General features: G+C 46.0%; 1 protein-coding gene across 5 annotated transcripts in view; it reads right to left on the bottom strand.

Moving 5' to 3' along the window:
- DRC8 (dynein regulatory complex subunit 8) overlaps positions 1 to 25,030 on the bottom strand; it is a 135,918-nt gene that overhangs the window by 77,633 nt on the left and 33,255 nt on the right. For 2 of the 5 annotated variants that reach the window (XM_074385673.1, XM_074385670.1), the window contains exons 1-2: positions 15,068 to 15,146; positions 5,481 to 5,571 (exon numbers count right to left, since the gene is read on the bottom strand). The exons of 2 other annotated variants lie outside the window; for them this stretch is intronic. In XM_074385673.1, the coding sequence (XP_074241774.1) occupies positions 5,481 to 5,571 (91 nt within the window). In that variant the 5' untranslated portion in view covers positions 15,068 to 15,146. Of the gene's footprint in view, positions 1 to 5,480; positions 5,572 to 15,067; positions 15,174 to 25,030 lie in introns of those variants that run through there. One more of the 5 variants, XM_039464293.2, reaches the window with a different exon arrangement.

Raw genomic sequence — 25,030 nt, 5'->3', positions numbered from 1 at the left:
ACTCAGGAGGCTGAGGCAGGAGAATTGCCTGAACCCAGGAGGCGGAGGTTGCGGTGAGCCGAGATCGCGCCATTGCACTCCAGCCTGGGTAACAAGAGCGAAACTCCGTCTCAAAAAAAAAAAAAAAAAAAATTAGCTGGGCATGGTGGCGCGTACCTGTAGTCCCAGCTACTCGGGACCCTGAGGCCGGAGAATTGCTTGAACCCAGGAGGTGGAGGTTGCAGTGAGCCAAGGTCACACCACTGCACTCCAACCTGGCGCTTAGTGACCTGGTGATGGAGTGAGACTCTGTCTCAAAAAAAAAAAAAAAATTAACAAAAATTCACTAAGATCATCTAATATCTATTCCATATTCAAATGTCTCCATCTGTCCCTAAATGTCTCATAGGTATTCTTTTTCACACTAAAATCCAATCAAAGATTATGTACTGCATTTGGCTGTTAGATATTTTCTTCTCTTTGAAACTCAAACAGTCATCCATCCTTCTCCACCCCTCCCCACACCCATGAAATTAGCTTGCTGAAGAGCCCGGGCTATATAGCATCTTAAAGAATGTGCCAGATCTCGAACTTGTCTGATGGCATCCTTGTTTCAACTTCACATTAGAAACTACTCCTCTACTGAGGATATAATCTTCTATTCCTTCTCACTGCTATCGTCTCCTGGTTCCCTGAACACACTCCTCCAAATCTATCATCCCAACAAATTCATCTTCCTAATCCTATTTCATCATCAACACCTTTCAACCCTTCTGGGTTTTTTTTTGTTGTTGTTGTTGTTGTTGCGTGTTTGTTTTTGAGATAGCGTCTCGTTCTGTTGCCAAGGCTAGAGTTCACTGGCGCGATCTGGGCTCACCGCAACCTCCACCCCCCAGGTACAAGCAATCCTCCCACCTCAGCCCCCCAGGTAGTTAGGACTGCAGGCCTGAGCCACCATGCCCAGCTAATTTTTGTATTTTTGGTAGAGGCGAGTTTTTGCCATGCTGCCCAGATTGGTCTCCACCTTCCGAGCTCAAGCAATGCGCCCATCTCTGCCTCCCAAAGTACTAGGATTACAGGCATGAGCCAGTGCACTCAGCCATCTACTTATAAACCCTTCTGAATTCTGTTCTTTCCCTTGCATTTCTATTGTCATTGCATGAGATTAGACACTCACACATCTGTAATCCCGGCACTTAGCTAGGTTGGCAGATCACTTGAGGTCAGGAGTTTGAAACCAGCCTGGCCAACATGGTAAAACTCCATCTCTGCTAAAAATACAAAAAAAATTAGCTGGGCGTAGTGGCACATGCCTGTGATCCCAGCTATTCTGGAGGCTGAGGCAGGAGAATCCCTTGAATCCTGCAGGTGGAAGTTGAAGTGAGCGGAGATCGCACCATTGCACTCCAGCCTGAGAGACAGAGCAAGACCCTGTCGCAAAAAAAAAAAAAAAAAAATAGACACTCATCACTTCAGCTAAATGAATGTAGTCACTTCCTGTCTTTTTGCCTTTAGTCTCCTTTCTCTCACTTCCCATTCCACCCATCAAACCATAATCCACATTTTGCTAGGATGATCTTTCTAAAATGCAAATTTAATAATTTGACCCTCTGGCTTAAAATCCTCCAATGGGGGCCGGGCGTGGTGGCTCAAGCCTGTAATCCCAGCACTTTGGGAGGCCGAGGCGGGTGGATCACGAGGTCGAGAGATCGAGACCATCCTGGTCAACATGGTGAAACCCCGTCTCTACTAAAAATACAAAACATTAGCTGGGCATGGTGGCGTGTGCCTGTAATCCCAGCTACTCAGGAGGCTGAGGCAGGAGAATTGCCTGAACCCAGGAGGCGGAGGTTGTGGTGAGCCGAGATTGTGCCATTGCACTCCAGCCTGGGTAACGAGAGCAAAACTCCGTCTCAAAAAAAAAAAAAAAAAAAAAAAAAAAAAAATCCTCCAATGGTTTGCAAGGCCTTTCAAACTAACATTCAGACTCCTTAACCAGACAGACAAAGTCCTTTACAAACTAGGCTCCCACCTAGCTCAAAAATGTGACCTCTTTTAACACTTCCCACACAGATGCCCTAGGCAGGAAATCTTGGTAGTTTCCCAGTGATAATGGTTTTTCACAGTGCCTTTGTGACTGACATTCCTGCCTGAAATACTGCTCTCCTCCTTCCTGGTTATCGCCCACTCATCACTCAGGTTTACGAGTAATTTACCTTCGGAAGGCTGTCCTTCTTCTCTTTGTTTGTTATGTACCCTCCTATGTAATCATGGAGCATACATGCTATCTCTACCATAATAGTCAATCAAACTATATTATAATTAGTTTACTTTTCTCCCTTTCCATACTATAAACACCTTGAAAATAACTCTGATAGTGCCTGTAACCTACTAAAAGCTCAATAAGGCCGGGCACCGGTGGCTCATGCCTGTAATCCCAGCACTTTGGGAGGCCGTGGTAGGCAGATCACTTGAGGCCAGGAGTTCAAAGCTAGCCTGACCAACATGTTGAAACTCCCAAAAATTAATGGGACATGGTTGCACATGCCTGTAACCCCAGCTACTTAGGAGGCTGAGGCACCAGAATAACTTGAATCCAGGAGGCAGAGGTTAAGGTAAGCTGAGATCTCACCACTGCACTCCAGCCTGGGTGACAGAGTGAGGCTCTGTCTCAAAAAAAAAGAATTAATACCAATTTACCAATCCTTCACAAAATTCTCCCAAAAAATTGAAAACACTGCCCAACTCATTCTATAAGGCCAGTATTAACAAGATTTAAAAAAAAAAACAAAGACATCAAAAGAAAACTACAGACATCCATTATAAATATAAATGCAAAATCGTCAACAAAACACTTGCAAAAGATCCAGCCACCTTATGGAGGATTACATACCACGATCAAATGGAATTACCCTAAGAATGAAACATATGAAAATCAATCAACATAATATACCACATTGAAAGAATGAAGAGGAGGGAAAAAAAACACATGATCATCTCAATAGACACAGGAAAAGTATTTCACAATACATAACATCTTTTCTTTTTTTTTTTTTTTTGAGACGGAGTTTCGCTCTTGTTAGCCAGGCTGGAGTGCAATGGCGCGATCTCGGCTCACCGCAACCTCCGCCTCCTGGGTTCAGGCAATTCTCCTGCCTCAGCCTCCTGAGTAGCTGGGATTACAGGCACGTGCCACCATGCCCAGCTAATGTTTTGTATTTTTAGTAGAGACGGGGTTTCACCATGTTGACCAGGATGGTCTCGATCTCTTGACCTTGTGATCCACCTGCCTCGGCCTCCCAAAGTGCTGGGATTACAGGCGTGAGCCACCGCGCCCGGCCAACATCTTTTCTTTGTTTCTTTTTTTTTTTTTTTAGAGATGGGGTCTCGCTATGTTGCCCAGGCTGGAGTGCAGTGGCTATTCACAGGTGCAATCCCACTACTGATCAGCATGGGAGTTTTGACCTGCTCCGTTTCAGACCTGCTCCATTTCCGACCTGGGCCAGTTCACCCCTCCTTAGGCAACCTGGTGGTCCCCCACTCCCAGGAGGTTACCATATTGATGCCAAACTCAGTGCGGACACACAATCTGTGCACTACAGCCCAGAACTCCTAGACTCAAGCGATCCTCGCACCTCAGGCTCTCGAGTAGCTGGGACTATAGGCACGAACCATCACGCCCAGCACAGAACATCTTTTCATTATAAAAACACTTAGAAAACTAGGAATACAGATTTGGTCATAGCACATTATGTGCACGTATCAAAATGTCACACTGTGCTCCCTAAATATGTACAATTATTATGTGTCAATTAAAAAATACTTAAGAATAGCCGGGCGCAGTGGCTCAAGGCTGTAATTCCAGCACTTTGGGAGGCTGAGGCGGGTGGATCACGAGGTCAGGAGATCGAGACCATCCTGTTCAACACGGTGAAACCCCGTCTCTACTAAAAATACAAAAAATTAGCTGGGCATGGTGGCACGTGCCTGTAATCCCAGCTACTCAGGAGGCTGAGGCAGGAGAATTGCCTGAGCCCAGGAGGCGGAGGTTGCGGTGAGCTGAGATCGCGCCATTGCACTCCAGCCTGGGTAACAAGAGCGAAAGTCCGTCTCAAAAAAAAAAAAAAAAAAAAGAAGAAGAAAATTAAAAAAAAAAAATATATACTTAAGAATATTGTTTAAGGCCGGGCACAGTGGCTCAAATCTGTAATCCCAGCACTTTGGGAGGCGAAGGCAGGCAGATTACGAGGTCAGGAGTTTCAGACCAGCCTGACCAACATGGTGAAACACCGTCTCTATTAAAAATAAAATAATTAGCCAAGCGTGGTGCTGCACACTTGTAATCCCAACTACTTGGGAGGCTGAGGCAGGAGAATCGCTTGAACCTGGGAGGTGGAGGTTGCGGTGAGCTGAGACTGCCCTGCGCCACTGCACTCCAGCCTGGTTGACAGAGCAAGGCTCCGTCTCAAAATATATATATATATATATATATATATATATATATATATATACATTTTTTTTTAAAGAAAACTAGGAATAGAAGGGAGCTACTTCACCGTGACAAAAGGCATTTATGAAAAACACAACTAACACCATACTTAATGAATGGCAAAAGGTATTCTGCATTCCCTTGGAATATGCATGTTTTAGAAAGGAAATATCTATTTTATGTTAATCTCGCACACATGTAAAAGGAGTTTCTACTGTATTTCAGTAAGGCTACTTTGGTCTAAATTTATAGCATAGATGCCAAAAGCATGCAGTTTTGGGAAATGCTAGAGAAACGACCAACGTACAAAATATCCTTTTAAAACAAATAATTCACAGGCCAGGCACAGTGGCTCATGCCTGTAATCCCAGCACTTTGCAAGGCGAAGGCAGGCAGATCACCTGAGGTCAGGAGTTCGAGACCAACCTGACCAACATGGAGAAACCCTGTCACTACTAAAAACTATAAAAAATTAGCCAGACATGGTGGCACATGCCTGTAATCCCAGCTACTTCGGGGGCTGAGGCAGAATCACTTGAACCTGGGAAAGAGGCTGTGGTGAGCCAAGATCAAGCCATTGCACCCCAGGCTGGTTAACAAGAGCAAAACTTTGTCCCACTAAATAAATAAATAAATAAGTAAATCACTAACATATAATTCACTGGGTGCAGGGTGCATGCCTGTAGTCCCTGCTACTCAGGATGCTGAGGTGAGAAGCTCACTTGAGCCCAGGAATTTCAGACGGGGCAACATACTATTCTTAAAAACAACAACAAAAAGGTATAATTGTAAGTTTCATAATGAGAGGACTTTAAATCAGGATTTGTTACTGATACACGGTGTCAGTGGACTTCTACTGTTCTTTTCGTTTTGTAGAACACAAATTCCTGAAGCGTTTCCTGTATACTTACCTAGAATTCTTCTAAAAAATATTTAAGAGTAAGAACTGTAACAATTTCATCATGTAAAAAAAAAAAAAAATCAATCCAAAGCTGGGCACCATGGCACATACCTCTAGACCCAGCTGCTCCAGAGGCTAAGGCAGGAGGATCACTTGAGCCCAGAAGTCTGAGATGAGCCTGGGCCACACAGTGAGACACCATCTCAGGAGAAAAAAAAAAAAAAAAAATCAACCCAAGAAGGCAAATACTCTACAAATAAAGTATTGTTTGATATAGTCTAATTCTCAAAACTCCAAGCCACCAATAGTGGCACATGCCTATAGTCCCAGCTACTCAGGAAGCTAACAGCTTGGGCCCAGGAGTTCAAGTCTAGCCTGACAAAATAGGGAGACCCTGCCTCTAAAAACAAAACAGACTGGCCATGGTGGCTCACATCTGTAATCCCAAGACTTTGGGAGGCTGAGGGGAGGGACTGCGTGAAGCCAGGAGTTCAAGACCAGCCTGGGAATCATAGTGAGATCCTGTCTCTACAAAACAGTTAAAATTGTAAAATTTAAAGTTAGCTGGGCATGGTGGCTCATGCCTGTAGTCCCAGCCACTTGGGAGGCTGAGGTGGGAGGACCACTTGAGCCCAGGAGGTCACAGCTGCAGTGAGCCTTGGTTCCACCACGGCACCCTAGTCTACTCGACACAGCAAAACCCAGTCTCCCAAAAAAAACCACCAAATCCTATCAGTCAATCTTCCCCAATAGGAAAACATAATGTCCCACTGTTGGTAAGATGATTACAACAGAGATTACAAAAGAGGCCAGAAAGTATGTTTACTTCGCTGGTTAAGAGCACTGACCTGGGCCGGGCGCGGTGGCTCAAGCCTGTAATCCCAGCACTTTGGGAGGCCGAGGCGGGTGGATCACGAGGTCAAGAGATCGAGACCATCCTGGTCAACACGGTGAAACCCCGTCTCTACTAAAAATAAAAAAAATTAGCTGGGCATGGTGGCACGTGCCTGTAATCCCAGCTACTTAGGAGGCTGAGGCAGGAGAATTGCCTGAACCCAGGAGGCGGAGGTTGCGGTGAGCCGAGATCGCGCCATTGCACTCCAGCCTGGGTAACAAAAGCGAAACTCCGTCTCAAAAAAAAAAAAAAAAAAAAAAAAAAAAAAAGAGCACTGACCTGGAGCAAGCCACCATTGGCTTTTCCATGTACTAACTGTGAGACCTTGGGCAAGTTACTTAACCTCTCTGTGCCCAAGTCTCCCCATTTGTCCCCTATTAGTCCCAGCTACTCAGGAGGCTGAGGCAGGAAGAGGGCTTGAGTCTGGGAAGTCAAAGCTGAAGTGAGCCAAGATAACACGACTGTACTTCAGCCTGGGCAACAGAGCAAGGATGTGTGGGAGAAAAAGAAAAGAAACTAAAGAAAAATGAGGAAAAGTTTCAATTCTTGCTCCTTAACTTCCCTAAAATGAAAGACAGTAAGAAAATGCAAGGTGGGGACAGGTTCAAGATTGGATTTTTATCTTCAGGACAATAGATAACAACTGAAGATGTTTAGAGTAGGGAGTATCTGGCTACATGTATAATCAATGAGGATAACTTAATTGGAAGGAAGCAAAGCTGGAGGCAGAGAGAGGGTGAAGAGATTCACACAGTGAGAGGGGAGGAGGCGGGAAGATCACAAGGTCAAGAGATCGAGACCATCCTGGACAACATGGTAAAACCGCATCTCTACCAAACATACAAAAATCAGCCTAAAAATACAAAAATTAGCTGGGCGTGGTGGCGTGCGCCTGTAGTCCCAGCTACTCAGGAGGCTGAAGCAGGAGAATTGCTTGAACCCAAGAGACGGAGGTTGTGATGAGACGAGATCGCGCCATTGCCCTCCAGCCTGGTGCCTGGCGACAAAGAAAGACTCTGCCTCAAAAAAAAAAAAAAAAAAAAAAAAGAACATTTACAACAGAACATTTTTAAACACTTTAAATGTCTAATAGTTAGGGAAACCTTAAATAAATTATAGTCCATAAGTATTAATGTTAGGTTAAGTTGATGCAAAAGTAATTACGGTTTTTCCAATTACTTTTTTTTCTTTTTTTTTTTTTTGAGACAGAGTCTTGCTCCGTTGCCCAGGCCACAGTACAGCGGCACAATCTCAGCTCACTGCAACCAACCTCCGCCTCCTGAGTACAAACCATCCTCAGCCTCCCGAGTAGCTGGGATTACAGGCATGCGCCACCACGCCTGGCTAATTTTTTTGTATTTTTAGTAGAGACGGGGTTTCACCATGATGGCCAGGCTGCTCTCGAACTCCTGACCTTAAGTGGTCAGCCCACCTCAGCCTCCCAAAATGCTGGAATTACAGGCGGGTGCCACCACACCTGGCCCAATTACTGTTAATGGCAAAAACCACAATTACTCTTGCACCGACCTAATATAATAAATGCAACTCTTTTATATGTTTTTAAGAAATACCTGTGACATGAAAAAATGTGTCTAATAGTAAGTGAAAAAAGCTGGACATAAAATCATATTCAATATCATCTCAAGTTTGTAAAACAAAATACAAATCTGCCTAGAAAAAGCCAGGAAGGAAATACACTAAAATGGCAAAATTCACTTCATATTTTAGATGAGGTTTCTTTTTTTTTTTAGACGGAGTTTCGCTCTTGTTACCCAGACTGGAGTGCAATGGCGCGATCTCGGCTCACCGCAACCTCCGCCTCCTGGGTTCAGGCAATTCTCCTGCCTCAGCCTCCTGAGTAGCTGGGATTACAGGCACGCACCACCATGCCCAGCTAATTTTTTGTATTTTTAGTAGAGACGGGGTTTCACCATGTTGACCAGGATGGTCTCGATCTCTCGACCTCGTGATCCATCCGCCTCGGCCTCCCAAAGTGCTGGGATTACAGGCTTGAGCCACCGCGCCCGGCCTAGATGAGGTTTCTTAAGAGCATGCTCATCCTGTGGTAACATGCTAGAAATGCACACCTTCAGAACCCATTCCAGACCACTGAGGCTGAGACCCAACAATCTACATTGTAACAAGCTTTCCAGATATCTTTCTTCTTCTTTTCCTAAGAGATTGGCATCTTACTCTGTTGCCCAGGCTGGAGTGAAGTGGTGGGATCATGGCTCACTGCAGCCTCGAACTCCTGGGCTCAAGCAATCCTTAACCTCAGCTTCCGAACAGCTGGGACTACAAGTGCGTGCCACCATGCCTGGGTTGCATTTGATTCTGATGCACCCTAATGTTTGAGAACCACTGCTCTCCATAATGAGATCAGGAGTGGATTTTATTTGCTTCCTTGTGTAAATTTCCACTGGACTTCTCTGTGTGAGGCATGGAGGATTGGAGCTTTCACTTTGAAGTCAGGCAGACTTGAACGTGAGTGCATGCCTCATGAACACTTGGTAGTAATGTGACTTCGGTCAAATTGCTTTACCTATCTTTTGGAAAATTCCTGACCATCTTTTTTTTTTTTTTTTTTTTTTTTTTTTTGGAGACAGAGTCTCGCTCTTTTGCCAAGGCTGGAGTGGAATGGTGCCATCTCGGCTCACTGCAACCTCTGCCTCCCAGATTCAAGCAATTCTCCTGCCTCAGGCTTCCAAGTAGCTAGGACTACCAGCGCATGCCACCATGCCCAACTAATTTTTGTCTTTTTGTAGAGATGGGGTTTTGCCACGTAGGCTAGGCTGGTCTCACACTCCCGAACTCAAGTGATCCACCCTCCTTACCCTCCCAAAGTGCTGGGATTACAGTCATGAGTCATCATGCCCAGCCAAAGGGATATTAATCATGGTTCTTTAATTCTTTGATAATTACAAAACACTCATTATCACATATCTAAGTCTGGTTCTGATGGTTTGGATGGTGTTTTTCTTGCCTATTAGCATGTCTTGTCATTTTTTTGTTGGAAGCCAGACATGATCAGCCGTTAGTGTGAGGCTTTACCTCCATCTGGCCAAGAGCAGGGCTGTGTTTAATGTCTGTTATAAGCTGTAGGTGCCAGATTCCACGAGTGTCCCTGTTTAATACGAAGAAAACGTATTAAACTATCCCAGAAATATGCATGAATGCATTATATATGATCTCAATTGATAAGACTTAATGTTTTCATAACTCTTATTTTTTGTTTGTTTTGTTTGAGATGGAGTCTAGCTCTGTTGCCCAGGCTGGAATGCAATCTCAGCTCACTGCAACCTCCACCTCCCAGGTTCAAGCGATTCTCCTGCCTTAGCCTCCCAAGTAGCTGGGATTACAGGCGCCTGCTACCACACCCAGCTACTTTTTTTATTTTTAGTAGAGACAGGGTTTCACCATGTTGGTCAGGCTGGTCTCAAACTCCTGACCTCAGGTCATCTGCCCGCCTCAGCCTCCCAAGGTGTTGGGATGACAGGCAGGAGCCATCTCGCCTGGCCAACTCTTATGTTTTACGTTAAACAGATACTACTAATTACTAATTTGTTAGATATGTACCAAACACTTTCCTTCCCATTGATTCAGCCCTTTATTTATTTTTTTGAGATGGAGTCTCCCTCTGTTGCCCAGGCTGGAGTCCAGTGGCGTGATCTCGGCTCACTGCAATCTCCACCTCCCAGGTTCAAGTGATTCCCCTGCCTCAGCCTCCTACGTAGCTGGGACTACAGGCACGCACCACCACACCTGGCTAATTTGCTTTGTGTCTTTAGTAGAGACGGGGTTTCACCATGTTGGCCAGGATGGTCTTGATCTCCTGACCTCATGATCCACCCAACTCGGCCTGCCAAAGACCTGGGATTATAGGCACGAGCCACCGCACCTGGCCAATTTTTTTTTTTTTTTTTTAAGACAGAGTCTTGCTCTGTCGCCCAGGCTGGAGTGCAGCCGCGCCATCTCAGCTCCCTGCAACCTTCGCCTCCTGGGTTCAAGCAATTCTCCTGCCTCAATCTCCTGAGTAGCTGGGATTGCAGGCATGCACCCGCACACTCAGTTAATTTTTTGTATTTTTCGTAGAGATGGGGTTTCACCATGTTGGGCAGGCTGGTTTCAAATCCCTGACCGCAAGTGATCCACCTGCCTCAGCCTCCCAATGTGCTGGGATTACAGGCGTGAGCCACTGTCCCTGGCCTCAGCATTCCTTTGATGCCAGGCACCGTGGTGGGTGCTGGGGATGTAAAAATGAATAAGAAAACATTGTTCCCATTACAACATTTTGAAACAGGCATCATTATCCCCACTTTACATCTGAAGAACCTGAAGCTCCTTAGGTTCGGCATCTCTGCTAAGATCAGATCATTAGCGCTTGGGAAAGATGGGATTCCAATTCAGGTCTTACTTCAAAGCTCAACCTTTGTACTATCCCACAGACTACACTCTACACTATCAACAGTTACTATCAGACCCGGCAAGGTGGCTCATGCCTGTAATCCCAGCACTTTGGGACGCCGAGGCAGGCAGAGCTTGAGCTCAAGAGTTTGAGACCAGCCTAGCCAACACTGTGAAACCCTATCCCTACAAATTAAAAAAAAAAAAAAAAAAAAATCGTTGGGCATAGTGGCTTGTGTCTGTAGCCCCAGCTACTTGGGAAGCTGAGGAGGGAGGGGATCGCTTAAGCCCAGGAGGTCGAGGCTGCTGTGAGCCATGACTGCACCACTACATTCCATCCTGGGCAACACAGCAAGACGCTGGCTTAAAAAAAAAAAAAAAAATTATTTAAGAGAACCTTTTTTGTAAAGTAATATGCACTTGTAATTTGTTTTTTACTTTATATTTCCAAATGTTGGGTTTTCAAAAGAGTGGCACAATGAAGGAAATCCAAAACAAAACCACAAACCTTGTGAAACCTCTTCCATCCAGGAGTCAACAACTGAATTAGAGGCACTTTGTCAAGCAATGTTATCAAAGCATGCAAAGTAACAAAGAATATTTCAATACAAACAAAAATAGAAGACCCTAGCCTGAGCTTTTAATATCTACAGCTTACTGAAAAGTTAACATAGTTTGCAAAGCTCACTGGTTGCCAAAAGTTACAATTTGATACCTAAGCAGTTTGCTTCCTAGACGTGAATCTAATTACAAACAGATCCTTGCAGGCCTATATAAAATTCTCTAGGCCGGGCGCGGTGGCTCAAGCCTGTAATCCCAGCACTTTGGGAGGCCGAGGCGGGTGGATCACAAGGTCAAGAGATCGAGACCATCCTGGTCAACATGGTGAAACCCCGTCTCTACTAAAAATACAAAAAATTAGCTGGGCATGGTGGCATGTGCCTGTAATCCCAGCTACTCAGGAGGCTGAGGCAGGAGAATTGCCTGAACCCAGGAGACGGAGGTTGCGGTGAGCCGAGATCGCGCCATTGCACTCCAGCCTGGGTAACAAGAGCGAAACTCTGTCTCAAAAAAAAAAAAAAAAAAAAAAAATTCTCTAAGAGACAGAAACAATAAGATTTAAGGAGCCAAAGACATTGATTCTCCATTTAAACTGACAAAACAGACGGAAAAGAAAGAACAAAACAAAAAATGTTCTGGCTGAGGAAACTTTGGAGAAATAATAAAACTTCAAAAATAATTTTTCTTATCCCATTTCAAACATTCTTCTTTCAGTTAAAAAAGTGATTTTAGGCTGGGCACAGTGACTCATGCCTGTAATCCCAGCACTTTGGTTAAAACATAAGCTGTCTTTGATTAATTCAAATGTTCTGAATTCAAAAAATATTTACTGATTACCTACCATGTGCCAAGCACTCTGAACAATACTCAGTATTAACAGATCAGAAATAGTCCCTGACCTTTTGGAACTTACAGGGCAATGAACATATCCTTCAAAATTATCCTTTCTTTTGTGTGATTCCATAGTCATTAAATGACTTCTGAAATATAAATTCACACTACCCAAAGCTTAGCACCCATAAAACAGTATATTACATTACCAAAATCAGCCTTCAGGTCAATGTATATACCACTATTTAAACTAATAAATCATTCGGGTTTGCACATCAGTCTCTTATGAGTTTAGCTGAGTGAATCCTCAAAACTTAATCAATTCAGATTAATTGGTTAGATGTAATTTATGAAAATTCAAAATACAGTAGCTGAAAATCAAATATAGTAATGAACTATTTCCATAAAAACTCTTATCACCAAAGTGAGTCTCTACTTATTTTATCCTCTGACAAAATGCCTTTATTTCATCATACCCTTCAAACTGCAATTAGTTAATTCATAAAACTGTTAACCATAAATGAGATATGCCATATGAGTGCTTCCCGAACTTTAATGTACATACAAACCACCTACAGATACGTTAAAATGAAGACTTTGATTCACTAGGTCGGGGGCAGCCAGCGATGTCCAGGCTGCTGTCCACAGACTACAAAGATACACACCTAACACAGTGGTTGGCACGGAGTCCACGAAGCCCAGTTAACTATTCCCTCCCATTTGGATATATCTCATCTCCCTTAGTGATGTCACCTTTCTCGGGAGCAAAGGCAATGTCTTTTTCATTTTTGTATCTTCTAAAGTTCTAAGGAAATGCCTTACCTACATCATGGCATTAAACATATGGATTCTGAATGAATGGCATCCAGCTTTTAATAGTCACTACTTCTTCTATGAGTTATCGACAGAACTGTTTCTCTGAATGTTTCTTAAATAGAAAAACGTTGTTCAAAAGTTGAAAAATCAGGAAAGCTCTCAATCTATTTTTTAAAAACGATAAATATTTTATTAGTATCATACTCGTGTTTTTGTCTCATGCTGACCTAACCAAGTCTTTTTTAAGAAAACAAGTATCTGGCTACTCGGTCACAAAAGAAAAAAACACAAATATCCATAATTACCCTTCTAGTTTCTCTCTTAATGGTTTTCCTTTTTTTTTTTTTTTTTTAAATAAAGAACAAAGATAATTTATTCATTTTTCTGGTGAAGTCTTAAAAGTAATCTTTTCTTTGTAAGGGCATCTTCGTAAGGTAATATCTATAAAATCACCTTGGCTTCTCCGATTCATATTACATAAAATCAGAGGATTCTTGCTATCCATAGGCGGACGCTGGCACAGCATCCTGCTCGCCGCCTGCTTTCTGTGATCACCCTGGCAAGGGACTAAACGGCTCAGGGTGCGTTTATTCGCGGTTAACCTGACCGCGCGAGGCTCCGCGCTGAGAAAAACGGCCTGAGACGGAGTTCTGAGCACTGGAGACGGGAAACAGAGGACGACGTCTGCACGTCACCGCTGTCACCGTTTCACGGGTGTTTGGACGTTGTTTTGTCTTGGTGACTTTGCCACCTACCAAACGCAGCCGTTTTTGAGTCGGTCCCGTCATGGGAACCGGGGATCGGGTTTTGATCGTCTCGTAGACGATGCCATGAACCGAAAACGACGCGAACGGTCCGGCCGGCAAACGTCACCGCCCGCGGGCGCCCCGGCGCAGGCCGCACGCGGACGGCTCGCTCTCGGTCCGGCGGCCCCGCGCCCCGGCGCGCACAGCGCGTCTGCGGGCGGCCCCCGCGGACCCGGGAGAGGCCCCCGCCCCGGCGCACGGCGGGGCCGCGGTCCCCGCGGGTTTCGGCGTTTCGTCTTTATTAGGCTTGCCCTGTGGGTGCATGTCCGTGTCTCCTTTTTTGTGTGTGTTTTGTTTTGTTTTTTTAAGACGGAGTTTCGCTCTCGTTGCCCAGGCTGGAGTGCAACGGCGCCATCTCGGCTCACCGCCGCCTCCGCCTCCCGGGTTCGGCCATTCTCCCGCCTCAGCCTCCGGAGTGGCTGGGATCACAGGCGCGCGCCGCCATGCCCAGCTCATGTTTTTGTGATTTTACTAGAGACGGGGTTTCACCACGTTGGCCAGGATGGTCTCGATCCCTCGACCTCGTGATGCACCCGCCTCGGCCTCCCAAAGGGCCTGTCCGTGTTTTCCGTGACCTCCGGCCCGTCCTCCCGCGTCCTCGTTAAGAAGACAAAATGGTGGCGGCGAACGCCATCGGGCTGCGCCAGGGCGGGGTTTCGGCGCCAACAGGATCCCGCCAAATTCCGGCGGCCCAACGCGTCCTCACGCGGCCGCCCCCGGGGCCCACAGCCGGGACAGCTACGGGCGTGGCGCCTGCGGCACCGGGAGCCCCCGAGGGGGCGGCGGCGGCGGCTTCCCCGCGGCCCTGAACAACGACGCCATTATCAGCAGCCCCCGGCGGCGCCTCCGCTGCACCCCGCGCCGGAGCCCAGGCCGCGCCTTCGAGGGAGGGGAAGGAGGACGCGGCGGGGGGGGGGAGGGGGAGGGGAGGGGGGAGGAGGGGGAGGGAGGGGAAAGGGGAGGGAGGAGGGGGAGGGAGGGGGAGGGAGGGAGGGGGGGAGGGGGAGGGAGGGGGGAGGGGGAGGGAGGAGGGGGAGGGAGGGGGGAAGGGAGGGGGAGGGAGGGGGAAGGGAGGGGAAAGGGGGAGGGGGAGGGAGGAGGGGGAAGAGAAGGGGGGAAGGGAGGGGAAGAGGAGGAGGGGGGAAGGGAGGGGAAGAGGAGGGGGGAGGGAAGTGGGGGAGGAGGGAAAGGGGGAGGGAGCGGGGAGAGGCGGGGCGGAGCGCGGCTGCCCCTGCTGGGCGGGCCCCTCCTCGGGCCACCCGGTCCCTGCGGCGGGGACTCCACACGGACGACGGCCCACCCCCGGCCGGCGCTTCTCCCGGCAGCCCGGGGTCGCGGCGGGCGGCGGGCGGCGAGGGCGGCGGCTCCCCGCGCCCCTGCCTTACCTTCCCTGTCCTTCTCGTCCGCCATCTTGCTGCGGGCCCGGCCGCCGGGGAGATGCCCAACGACAGCCTCGGCCGCGGGGTCCCGGCCCGCTCAGCGCCCCGCGGCCAGCCCGGCCGGGAGGAGGGGCCGCCCGAGCCGCGGGGGAGGCAGACCTGGGGCGGGGCGGGGGCTCCGGGCGCGCGCCCCGTCCCGGCGTCCCGGCTTCCCGCCGCGGCCCTCGCGCCGCCCGGCCCCGGCCGCCCCGTTCCCCGCCCCCCGCCCTGTGGGTGCGACGCGGCGCGCTCGGTGCTTGTTGCTCACTGCGGAGCCGGAAAGGCCGCCGGGGCGCCGGGCGAAGGTGGGGCGGAGCTGTGTCTGGGCTCCCACGGGGGCGACGACCCGCCCGCGCCTGCCGCGGCTCCCCTAGGGCGGCCGAGGGCTCGACGGCAAACCCGGGCCGGGCGAGGGGACACCGGGGCCGTTCGAGCGGCGTTACTCGAGGAGAGAAACCGCCGGAGAAAAACAGGCGCAAGCAGCGCGGCGTCAAGGCTGCGCCTTCGAATCCGAAACGAGGTTCTCCCAGCAACAAACACGTGCCCACGCTGTGCTCAGTGTTCCCTGCCGCGAAACGTGCTCCGCTGAAACGGGACGGGGCCGCCTGTGAGCCTTAGAATGGAAGTTTCAAATCCTGTTTTCCGGAAAGTTTGCAGATAGAGCATGAGGTTAAATTTTTGATTTTCATGATAAGTTTACTATACTGAAATGTTTTCCTTTTATAAAGAGCTTTGAATAAAATGCTGAATGATACGGTTCAAATGAACACCTATTTTCAAACTAATCTTAAATGGTATTTCAGTGCCTATGTTATGTAAAAGCAATTTATAAGCTATTAACTGTACATTTTAAAAGGCCTTCAAAATACAAGGTACTCGTATTTAATGACTTAACAGTTTGAATGCTTTTATTCTGGTTCTATAATCTCTCAAGAAATCCTGAAACTGACTATATTTTTCTTTATTAAAATGACGTATTTTTTCTGTAGAAGATACCCATTTGATCCTGTGATCGGCACCAAATTGAAATTGAATTGAATAACTTGAACAGAATATGAATTCAATATTGAGTTGAAACTGAATATAAATAACCGGATTATCACAAAATGGCTCACGTTAGAAATTGAATATAAATAACTGATTCATTGCAAAATGGCTCACGTTAGAAGATACTTAAAACGAGTGCAATCTTGTACAATAAACTTTTAACACCAAAAATGACGAAAAATAATTATTAGCATTCATTTATCTAAATCTCATAGTCGATATGATCTAAATACTTGTATTTAAAGACTCCCTCTCTCCATATGGGTAATGAAGGGCTTTGAAATAAGTGTAGGAACCCTGAGGTTGGTCTCAGGCTTACAATTCACTGCTTTTTCCTGTGCTGTTCACAGTTTCCTTTTTCTGGAATGCCTTTCCCTGCTCTTTTCTCCTGCCAACATTCACCCTCCCACAGACCACACATTGTCGCCTCCTGGCTGTCCTTGCAGAATGACCTTTTGTTTTTTTTTTTGTCTTTTGTTTTTCCGAGACAGGGTCCCGCTCTGTCACCCAGAATGGAGTGTAGTGGTGCCATCTCTGCTCACTGCAATTTCTGCCTCCTGGTCTCAAGTGACCCTCCCAGCTCAGCCTCCCAAGTAGCTGGGAGGAGAGGTGCTCACCACCATGCCTAGCTAGTGTTTGGTTTGGTTTGGTTTGGTTTGAGACAGGGTTTCACCATGTTGGTCAGGCTGGTCTCAAACTCCCAACCTCAGGTGATCTGCCCGCCTTGGGGTCACAGGTGTGAGTCACCACACCCAGCCTAGTTTTTGTATTTTTTGTAGATAGGATTTCTCCGTGTTGCCTAGGCTGGTCTCAAACTCCTAAGCTCAAGCGATCTGCTGCCTGCCTGTGCCTCCCAAAGTTCTAGGATGAGGTGTGAGCCACCGTGCCTGGCCAGGATGACTTTCTTGAAGTCACCTACTCCTTGAAGTTTTCTTTTCCTCTCAACCTTTTCCTGTGTGTCCTCACACTCGCAGAGCCTCCCACACTTATTTGCAGTGACTTTGTTCCTTCACTTGCTTCCACCTACCAAATGGTAACCTTTTGAGGACAGAAACAGCTTTATTCATTCATATGTCCCCAGTGTCTAGCACAATTTTCCTGTTTGCAATAATACATGTCTTAAAAATTAAGAGTTAGTCTTCTCAGTGACTTTTTTAAAGACCTAGATTTAGCACTTATGTTAAGACAGATTTTCCTTTTACATTATATTTTTGCATCAGTAATAGTACTGGGCCAGGCGAGGTGGCTCACACATAATCTCAGCACTTCGGGAGGCTGAAGCGGGTGGATGATCTGAGGTCAGGAATTCAGGACCAGCTTGGCCAACACGGTAAAACCCCATCTCAACTAAAAATACAAAAAGTAGCCAGGTGTGGTGTTTCACACCTATAATCCCAGCTACTCCGAAGGCTGAAGCAGAGGAATTGCTTGAACCCGGGAGGCAGAGGTTGCAGTGAGCCGAGTTCCATCACTACACGCCCGTCCAGACGACAGAGCAAGACTCCATCTCAAAAAAAAAAAAAAAAAAAGTCAGATGTCAAGTGGAGAAAATGAAAAAAAAAAAAAAAAAAAAAGTACTGGTGCCAGGTGCAGTGGCTCACGCCCGTAATCCCAGCACTTTGGGAGGCCAAGGCGGTGGATTGCCTGAGGTCGGGAGTTCAAGACCAGCCTGGCCAATATGGAGAAGCCCTGTCTCTAGTAAAAAAAAAAAAAAATACAAAATTAGCCAGGCATGGTGGCAGATGCCTGTAATCCCAGCTACTCGGGAGGCTGAGACAGGAGAATTGCTTGAATCCTGTAGGCGGAGGTTGCAGTGAGCCGAGACTGCACCATTGCACTCCAGTCTGGGCAACAAGAATGAAACTCCATCTCAAAAACAAAAGTAGTGGTAGTTCATGTTAATAAAATGGAATCCTTTTTTTCCTCCCAGCAAATATATTCTATCATCATAAAATGGAATTCTTATATAAACATGTACAGATTAAAAACTATTATTTTAAGAGTTGAACAGATTTCTCTGCAAACCCCCTTATATTTTATATTTTTTAAACTAACGGTATTCAGCAAAGCTTTTTATTATTTAATTTATTCCAAACCACATTAATCTTTATTTCTCTGAACTCCTACAACACATTTAAAACAATATTGTTTCTTTAGGTGTGGGTGAGTAAAAAAACATTTAAGGTATGTTAATTAACCCCCCTATCCCTCCACCCCACTAAGGTTTGAAGATAGGAGCTTACACCTTTATAAACTCCCCCTCTCATTTTTTTTTTCTGAAATGGAGTCTCACTCTGTTGCCCAGACAAGTGCAGTGGCACGATATTGGCTCACCACAAGCTCTGCCTCTGGGTTCAAGTGATTATCCTGCCTCAGTCTTCCTAGTAGCTGGGACTATAGGTGGGCACCACCATGCCCGGCTAATTTTTGTATTTTTAGTAGAAATGGGGTTTCATTATGTTAGCCAGGCTGGTCTTGAACTCCTGACCTCAAGATCTGCCCACCTTGGCCTCCCAAAGTGCTGGGATTACAGGCGTGAGACACCATACCCGGCCTATAAACCTCTTTTATATGCCCACAGTGCCTAGCCTAATCGGGGCACATATTAGGTGCTTTATACATACTTTTTTTTTTTTTTTTTTTGAGACGAGTTTCGCTCTTGTTACCCAGGCTGGAGTTCAATGGTGCGATCTTGGCTCACCGCAACCTCCGCCTCCTGGGTTCAGGCAATTCTCCTGCCTCAGCCTCCTGAGTAGCTGGGATTACAGCCATGTGCCACCATGCCCAGCTAATTTTTTTTTTGTATTTCAGTAGAGACGGGGTTTCACCGTGTTGACCAGGATGGTCTCGATCTCTTGAACTTGTGATCCACCCGCCTCGGCCTCCCAAAGTCCTGGGATTATAGGCCTGAGCCACCGCGCCTGGCCTATACATACTTTTCAACTGCCTAATAATTTGATTAGACATAAAAGCATATAATTCTGGAAAAGTTTACACAAGATGAAAATGGTTATCCAAATAACAAAATAAAGGCTCACAGCTGGGCACGGTGGCTCACGCCTGTAATCCTAGCACTTTGGCAGGCCAAGGTGGATGGATCACCTGAGGTCAGGAGTTCAAGATCAGCCTGGCCATCACGGTGAAACCCCATCTTTAAAAAAAAAAAAAAAAAAAAAAAAAAAAAAAGGCTCACAATGCCGGTGAGTACATCATCTGCATTATGCTGATATTTGACTCCTTTCAACTCTCTTTCATTGTAGAAACCTGACCGATGATTATATTACACTTTTAACTCCTGAAATATCATTAGCTTGCTTTGGACTATGGAAAATTAACTACAATCATTTTTATTCCTTAGAATATATTTTGCAGCCAGGCACATGGCTCATGTCCGTAATCCCAGTACTTTGAGAGGCAGAGGTTGGCAGATCATGAAGTCAGGAGTTCGAGACCAGCCCGGCCAATATGATGAAACCCTGTCTGTACTAAAAATACAAAAATTAGCCAGGCATAGTAGTGTGTGCCTGTAGTCCCAGCTACTCGGGAGGCTGAGGCAGAAGAATCACTTGAACTTGGGAGGCAGAGATTGCAGTGAGCCAAGATCGTGCCACTGCACTTCAGCCTGGGCAAGAGGGAGACTCCGTCACAAAAAAATATATATATGTTTTGCTTCTGAGCTGTAGCTTGAATAACTTGTAATACTGTATGCTGCTGAAGCATGTTTTCACTTACACATCTCATAGTGATTTTCAGAAATTTAGAATTGGAAAATCATTTTGATCCCACCCATGGATATATAAACTTAGGGCTAAATCAGAAAAGCAAGCACATAGTTTGAGGCAATGACACTTATTTGATTAATTACTCTGCGGAGCCAGATGGATATGTACAAGTTATGTCATTTCGCATGCTTGAATGTATAGTGAGTTAAATCTGTTCAGGCAGCCGTCAATGATAAGAAACACAGAAACTGTTTCGAAGGCAATTCACTCAGTTCGCTAAGATGTGAGTGAAGTGGAAAGGGCAGGTGGTGTGAGTAACGCAAATGATAGTCTAAAAACCTTCACGCCATGCTTATTTTCCTAGTATGGAGATCTGGGAATAATTTAAGAAAAAAGAAAACTGCATTTTCCCTGAGCATTGCCATTTACTAATCTCATGATCCTGGTCAAGTCATGTAATCTCTTTAAAACTTAGTAAACGCATAAAAATAGAAATAACAATGTCAAAACTGCCTATTTTAGCATTTTCACAAGATGCAATAGATGTAACTGAAAACTGAAAAGTTGAAATAATTTGCAGGGAAATCTCTTGAAATAAGCCCCCATTCCACTTAGGAAGGAGCACTCAGAGGTCAAACCCCACCTCTGTCCTAAAATTCACCTTCCACTTGGCGAGTTTGCTTTTCTGATGATTCCAATGCACCATGGGAGATGGTCGGACCCCAGGGTCTCTACTCTTCACTGCTGTAATCTGCTGCCCGTATGACGTGCAATCTCATTTACCCCATACAGCTTATCATCTTCCATTTATGGCCCCTTCCTGTCTTCCGTTTCCACCTCTCTATTCAGGAGGGCCCTTAAGCCTGTCTAGATTTGTTGAGCTGTAGATGCAGGACAATGAGAGGGAGGCAGTTACTTCTCTGGTCTAATTCCAGTTTCCTGAGGGTACACGCCTGCCCTGAATGATCAACGTCAAAAATGTCCAGCCCTTCATAGAAGACACCCCCCCCCCATAGATGAGTCCCTGAGCTTATGATCTCAAAAGGAAATCCTTATCAGAATACAACAGAATACGGACATCCTTTCATTACAGAGTTACAATAATAAAAGTAGTTCTTCTTTATTAAGCTGCATGAGGTACTTTGTATTAGTATCAGTATTCCTGTTTTACAGATAAAAATACTACATCTTCACATAATGTCTGGCTTAAAGCTCGCAGCCAGTTAAATAAGAGAGCTGGCTAGGAATCTAGTTCTGATTTCAGAGTCATTGTGTTTTGTTTGTTTAAGATAAAGTCTTGCTCCGTTGCTCATGCTGGAGTTCAGTCTCACTGCAGCCTCAACCTCCGGGTCTCAAGTCATCCTCCCACTTCAGCCTCCTGGGTAGCTGGGACTACTTGTGGGCTAACAAGGATTAACCATGCCCAACTAATCTTTTATTTTTTTGTAAAGACGGGGTCTCCCTATGTTGCCCTGACTGGTTTTAAACTCCTGACCTCAAGCAATCCTCCTACCTCAGCCTCCCAAAGCACTGAGAATTATAGGCATGAGCCACTGGGCCTGGCCATCACCATGTTTTTCTGCTTCTTTATAAAATAAAATATGGTTAGATCCTTTTAATAACCCAAATATTTAGAGAAGAATGTTAAGGGCAAACATCCTCCACAGAATGAGTCACCTCTCGCTCTGCTTTTCTCTCTTTTTTACTGCTTCAAAATATCAACCCAAGCGTCTGGCAGAGACTCTTAGAGACCAGATAATGGCATGTACTCTGTCCTTGTCCGGAAAGACAAAGAGTGAAACGGAACGTCTGGCCAAATGCTGGCTTTGGAAGGCCGGAGTACAGGCAGCACTGACGCTTCTGCCGTGACCTCGTAAGGGCTCTCACCTTCATTCCTCTCTTTGCTTCCCGCCTTTCTACAGCTTTAGGTTTCAGGCCTCTCAGTCAGGACAGGGAAGTTTAATTGTGTTAAATTCTTGGCCCTGGACGAGATCATTTTCAGCACCAAACCTCGTTCGGCCTTTCCAGGGAGACCCGGCGCAGGAAGCCCAGATGGGAGCATTTGTGGGCAGTTTGCAACCACAGCTCTTAAAGGGTTTGGGAAAATCACACCCTGGCCCCGTTTCTCTCAAAAGCACGTGTTTCTTTTTGTTTCTCTGTAAAACAGGCTTTGACACAGCAAGTCACTATATAACTCATTACTTATAAACACTTCCTGTCCCAAGCAGCATTTTGCAGGCACACTTATTACCAAGCAACTTTTGCTAAGTCTCTGGTCTTTATTCGTTGAAAATAAGACCTTCAGGATGAAGAGTGATAGCTGATCCAAAGATTCAATACATGTTCATGATTGCTCACACATCCTCTTCCTCCTCATATGTAAAAATAGAGGAAAAGTGTAAAAACATGCTGTTAATTGATGGTGGAATGTTTTGTTAGTTTCAGCTCCAAAAATAAATCTTTGAAATTAGGTTTCATTTATGTTAACATTTACATCAGGAGATAATATAGAACAAATAAATGGTCTTAGGAGGTAAAGGGGTCCAGGATTGAATCTCAGTCCACTACTCATTAGCTAGAAGACTTTGGACATGGTACTTCCTCTCTGTAACCTCAGTTTCTCCATCTGTAAAATGGAGATAAGAAGATGATTCGGCACTTTTTTTTTTTTTTTTTTTTGAGACAGTCTCACTCTGTCACTCAGACTAGAGTGCAGTGGTGCAATCTCGGCCCACTGAAATCTCTGCCTCCTGGGTTCAAGCAATTCTCATGCCTCAGCTTCCCGGGGAACAGGAATTACACGTGCACACCACCGCACCTGGCTAATTTTGTATTTTTAGTAGAGACGGGGTTTCTCCATGTTGGTCAGGCTGATCCCGAACTCCCGACCTCAGATGATCCACCCGCCTCCGCCTCCCAAAGTGCCGGGATGATAGGTGTGAGCCACCACCACAGTCTCATGTATTTTTATTTTTTCTAGTTAAAGAGTTTTACTTCTGAACTATGGGGAAAGAAATGGGATAATACAATTAGTAAGCAGAAATACTGTAAAGGGTCTGGAATTTTAGAAAATTTTTACAAGCATGGCTCCTGATGCAGAAAGTTCTTGAGTTCCTCTGAGATGGTAAGACGGTATGCCTGGCACATGGCACATGTGCCTCCTCTGTCACCCAGCCATTCCAGTCCTGCCAGGGCTAGAGTTAATTTTCCTTCCCAGACTTTCCCCAGATGAATGGTAGTCCATGAGGCTCTCATGGGACAAAGGACAAATAGCCTGGCTCTGAATAAATAGTTATAGATACATGTATACAGTATGTGGATTTTTATTTTTATTTTTTTATTTTTTTGAGACAGAGTCTCATTCCTTCGCCCAGGCTGGAGTGCAGTGTGCAGTCTCGATTCACTGCAACCTCCACCTCCCGTGTTCAAGCGATTCTCCTGCCTCAGCCTTCCAAGTAGCTGGGATTACAGGCACCTGCCACCACGCCCGGCTAATTTATGTATTTTTAGAAGAGACAGGGTTTCGCCATGTTGGCCAGGCTGGTTGGTCTCAAACTCCTGATCTCAGGTGATCTGCCTGCCTTGGCCTCCCGAAGTGTTAGGATTACAGCTGTGAGCCAGTGTGTCCAGCAGTATGTGGATTTTTAAATTGCAAAATATAATCAACAAAGCAGATAAGTAGTAAAAAGTGAATTTGTACTATGTTTTATATTATGGGTAATTACAGTACTATTTTGAGCTTTAAAATTGAGGCCGGGCACAGTGATTCAAGCCTGTAATCCCAGCACTTTGGGAGGCCGAGGCAGGTGGATCACTTGAGGTCAGGAGTTCGAGATCAGCCTGGCCAACATGGTGAAACCCCATCTCTAAGAAAAAAAAAAAATTGAGCAGAAAATTCAACAGACATGGTAGTTCATGCCTTCTTTGGGAGGCTGAGAGGCAGGAGGATTGCTTGAAGCCAGGAGTTTGAGGTTAATGATCTTGCTGTGTGACAGAGTGAGACTTTGTTTGTTTTGAGACACAGTCTTGCTCTGTCGCCCATGCTGGAGTACAATGGCGTAATCTAGGCTCACTGCAACCTCCACCTCCCGAGTTCAAGCTATTCTCCTGCCTCAGCCTCCCTAGTAGCTGGGATTACAGGTGCATGTCACCACACTCAGCTAATTTTTGTATTTTTAGTAGATACAGGGTTTCACCATGTTGGTCAGGCTGATCTCAAACTCCTGACCTTGTGGTTCGCCCGCCTCGGCCTCCCAAAGTTCTGGGATTACAGGTGTGAGCCACCTCGCCTGGCTTGAAACCTTGTATCTTATGTTTTTAAAAGGTTACTGTATAGGTGGGGCAAGGAAAAGAAATTGAGCAGAAAATGACTCAGTGCAGGACCTGACCTTGACCGTGTAGGCTTGGAGTGTGGCCACTTACACTTAATACAATGCTTGAGAATAACAGTCGGTCGAGACTAAACATTCTCATGAGTTGGAAACTAACTCCTCGCTGAAGTTCCACGTTACCTCGTAACTGCCCGAGAACAAGCAGCTGCAGCCCCATTCTCAACAGAGAACATCACTAAGCAATGTTCTGCAAACATACGACGGTGAAAATCTTCAAGGTTTTGTGGGCTTTTCTCTATATTCTTCCCCAACCTTACCCCCCGCCGCTTTTTTTTCAGGTCAGCTATATTTTCAAGGAGGTAAGGGAAGGTGTGAGATCTGGAAATGAATGGTGGTGACAGGAGAGAGAGGTTAAAAAAGGAAGTTATTTTTAGGAAGCCTTGGATGGAAGGGAAAAGTCAGTTGCATTTGGGGCATGGGGAATTCAAGCCAAGGGACAGCTAGTTAACTGTTGAAGGGTTTACTTCATTCTCTAGTCCCTCTCATTTCTTTCTTTTTTTTTTGAGATGGAGTCTTGCTCGTTGCCTAGGCTGGAGTGCCATGGCATGATCTCAGCTCACTGCAACCTCCACCTTCCAGGTTCAGGCGATTCTCCTGCCTCAGCCTTCCGAGTAGCTGAAACTACAAGCATGTGCCACCACGCCTGGCTAATTTTTGCATTTTTAGTAGAGACAGGGTTTCTTTTTTTTTTTTTTTTTTAAGATGAGGTTTCACCATAGGCTGGTCTTGAACTCCCAATTTCAGGTGATCCTCCCGCCTTGGCCTCCAAA

This window comes from Saimiri boliviensis, chromosome 14, assembly GCF_048565385.1.
Source record: "Saimiri boliviensis isolate mSaiBol1 chromosome 14, mSaiBol1.pri, whole genome shotgun sequence".
NCBI lineage: Eukaryota > Metazoa > Chordata > Mammalia > Primates > Cebidae > Saimiri > Saimiri boliviensis.
This window is presented reverse-complemented; position numbering and strand designations above follow the sequence as displayed.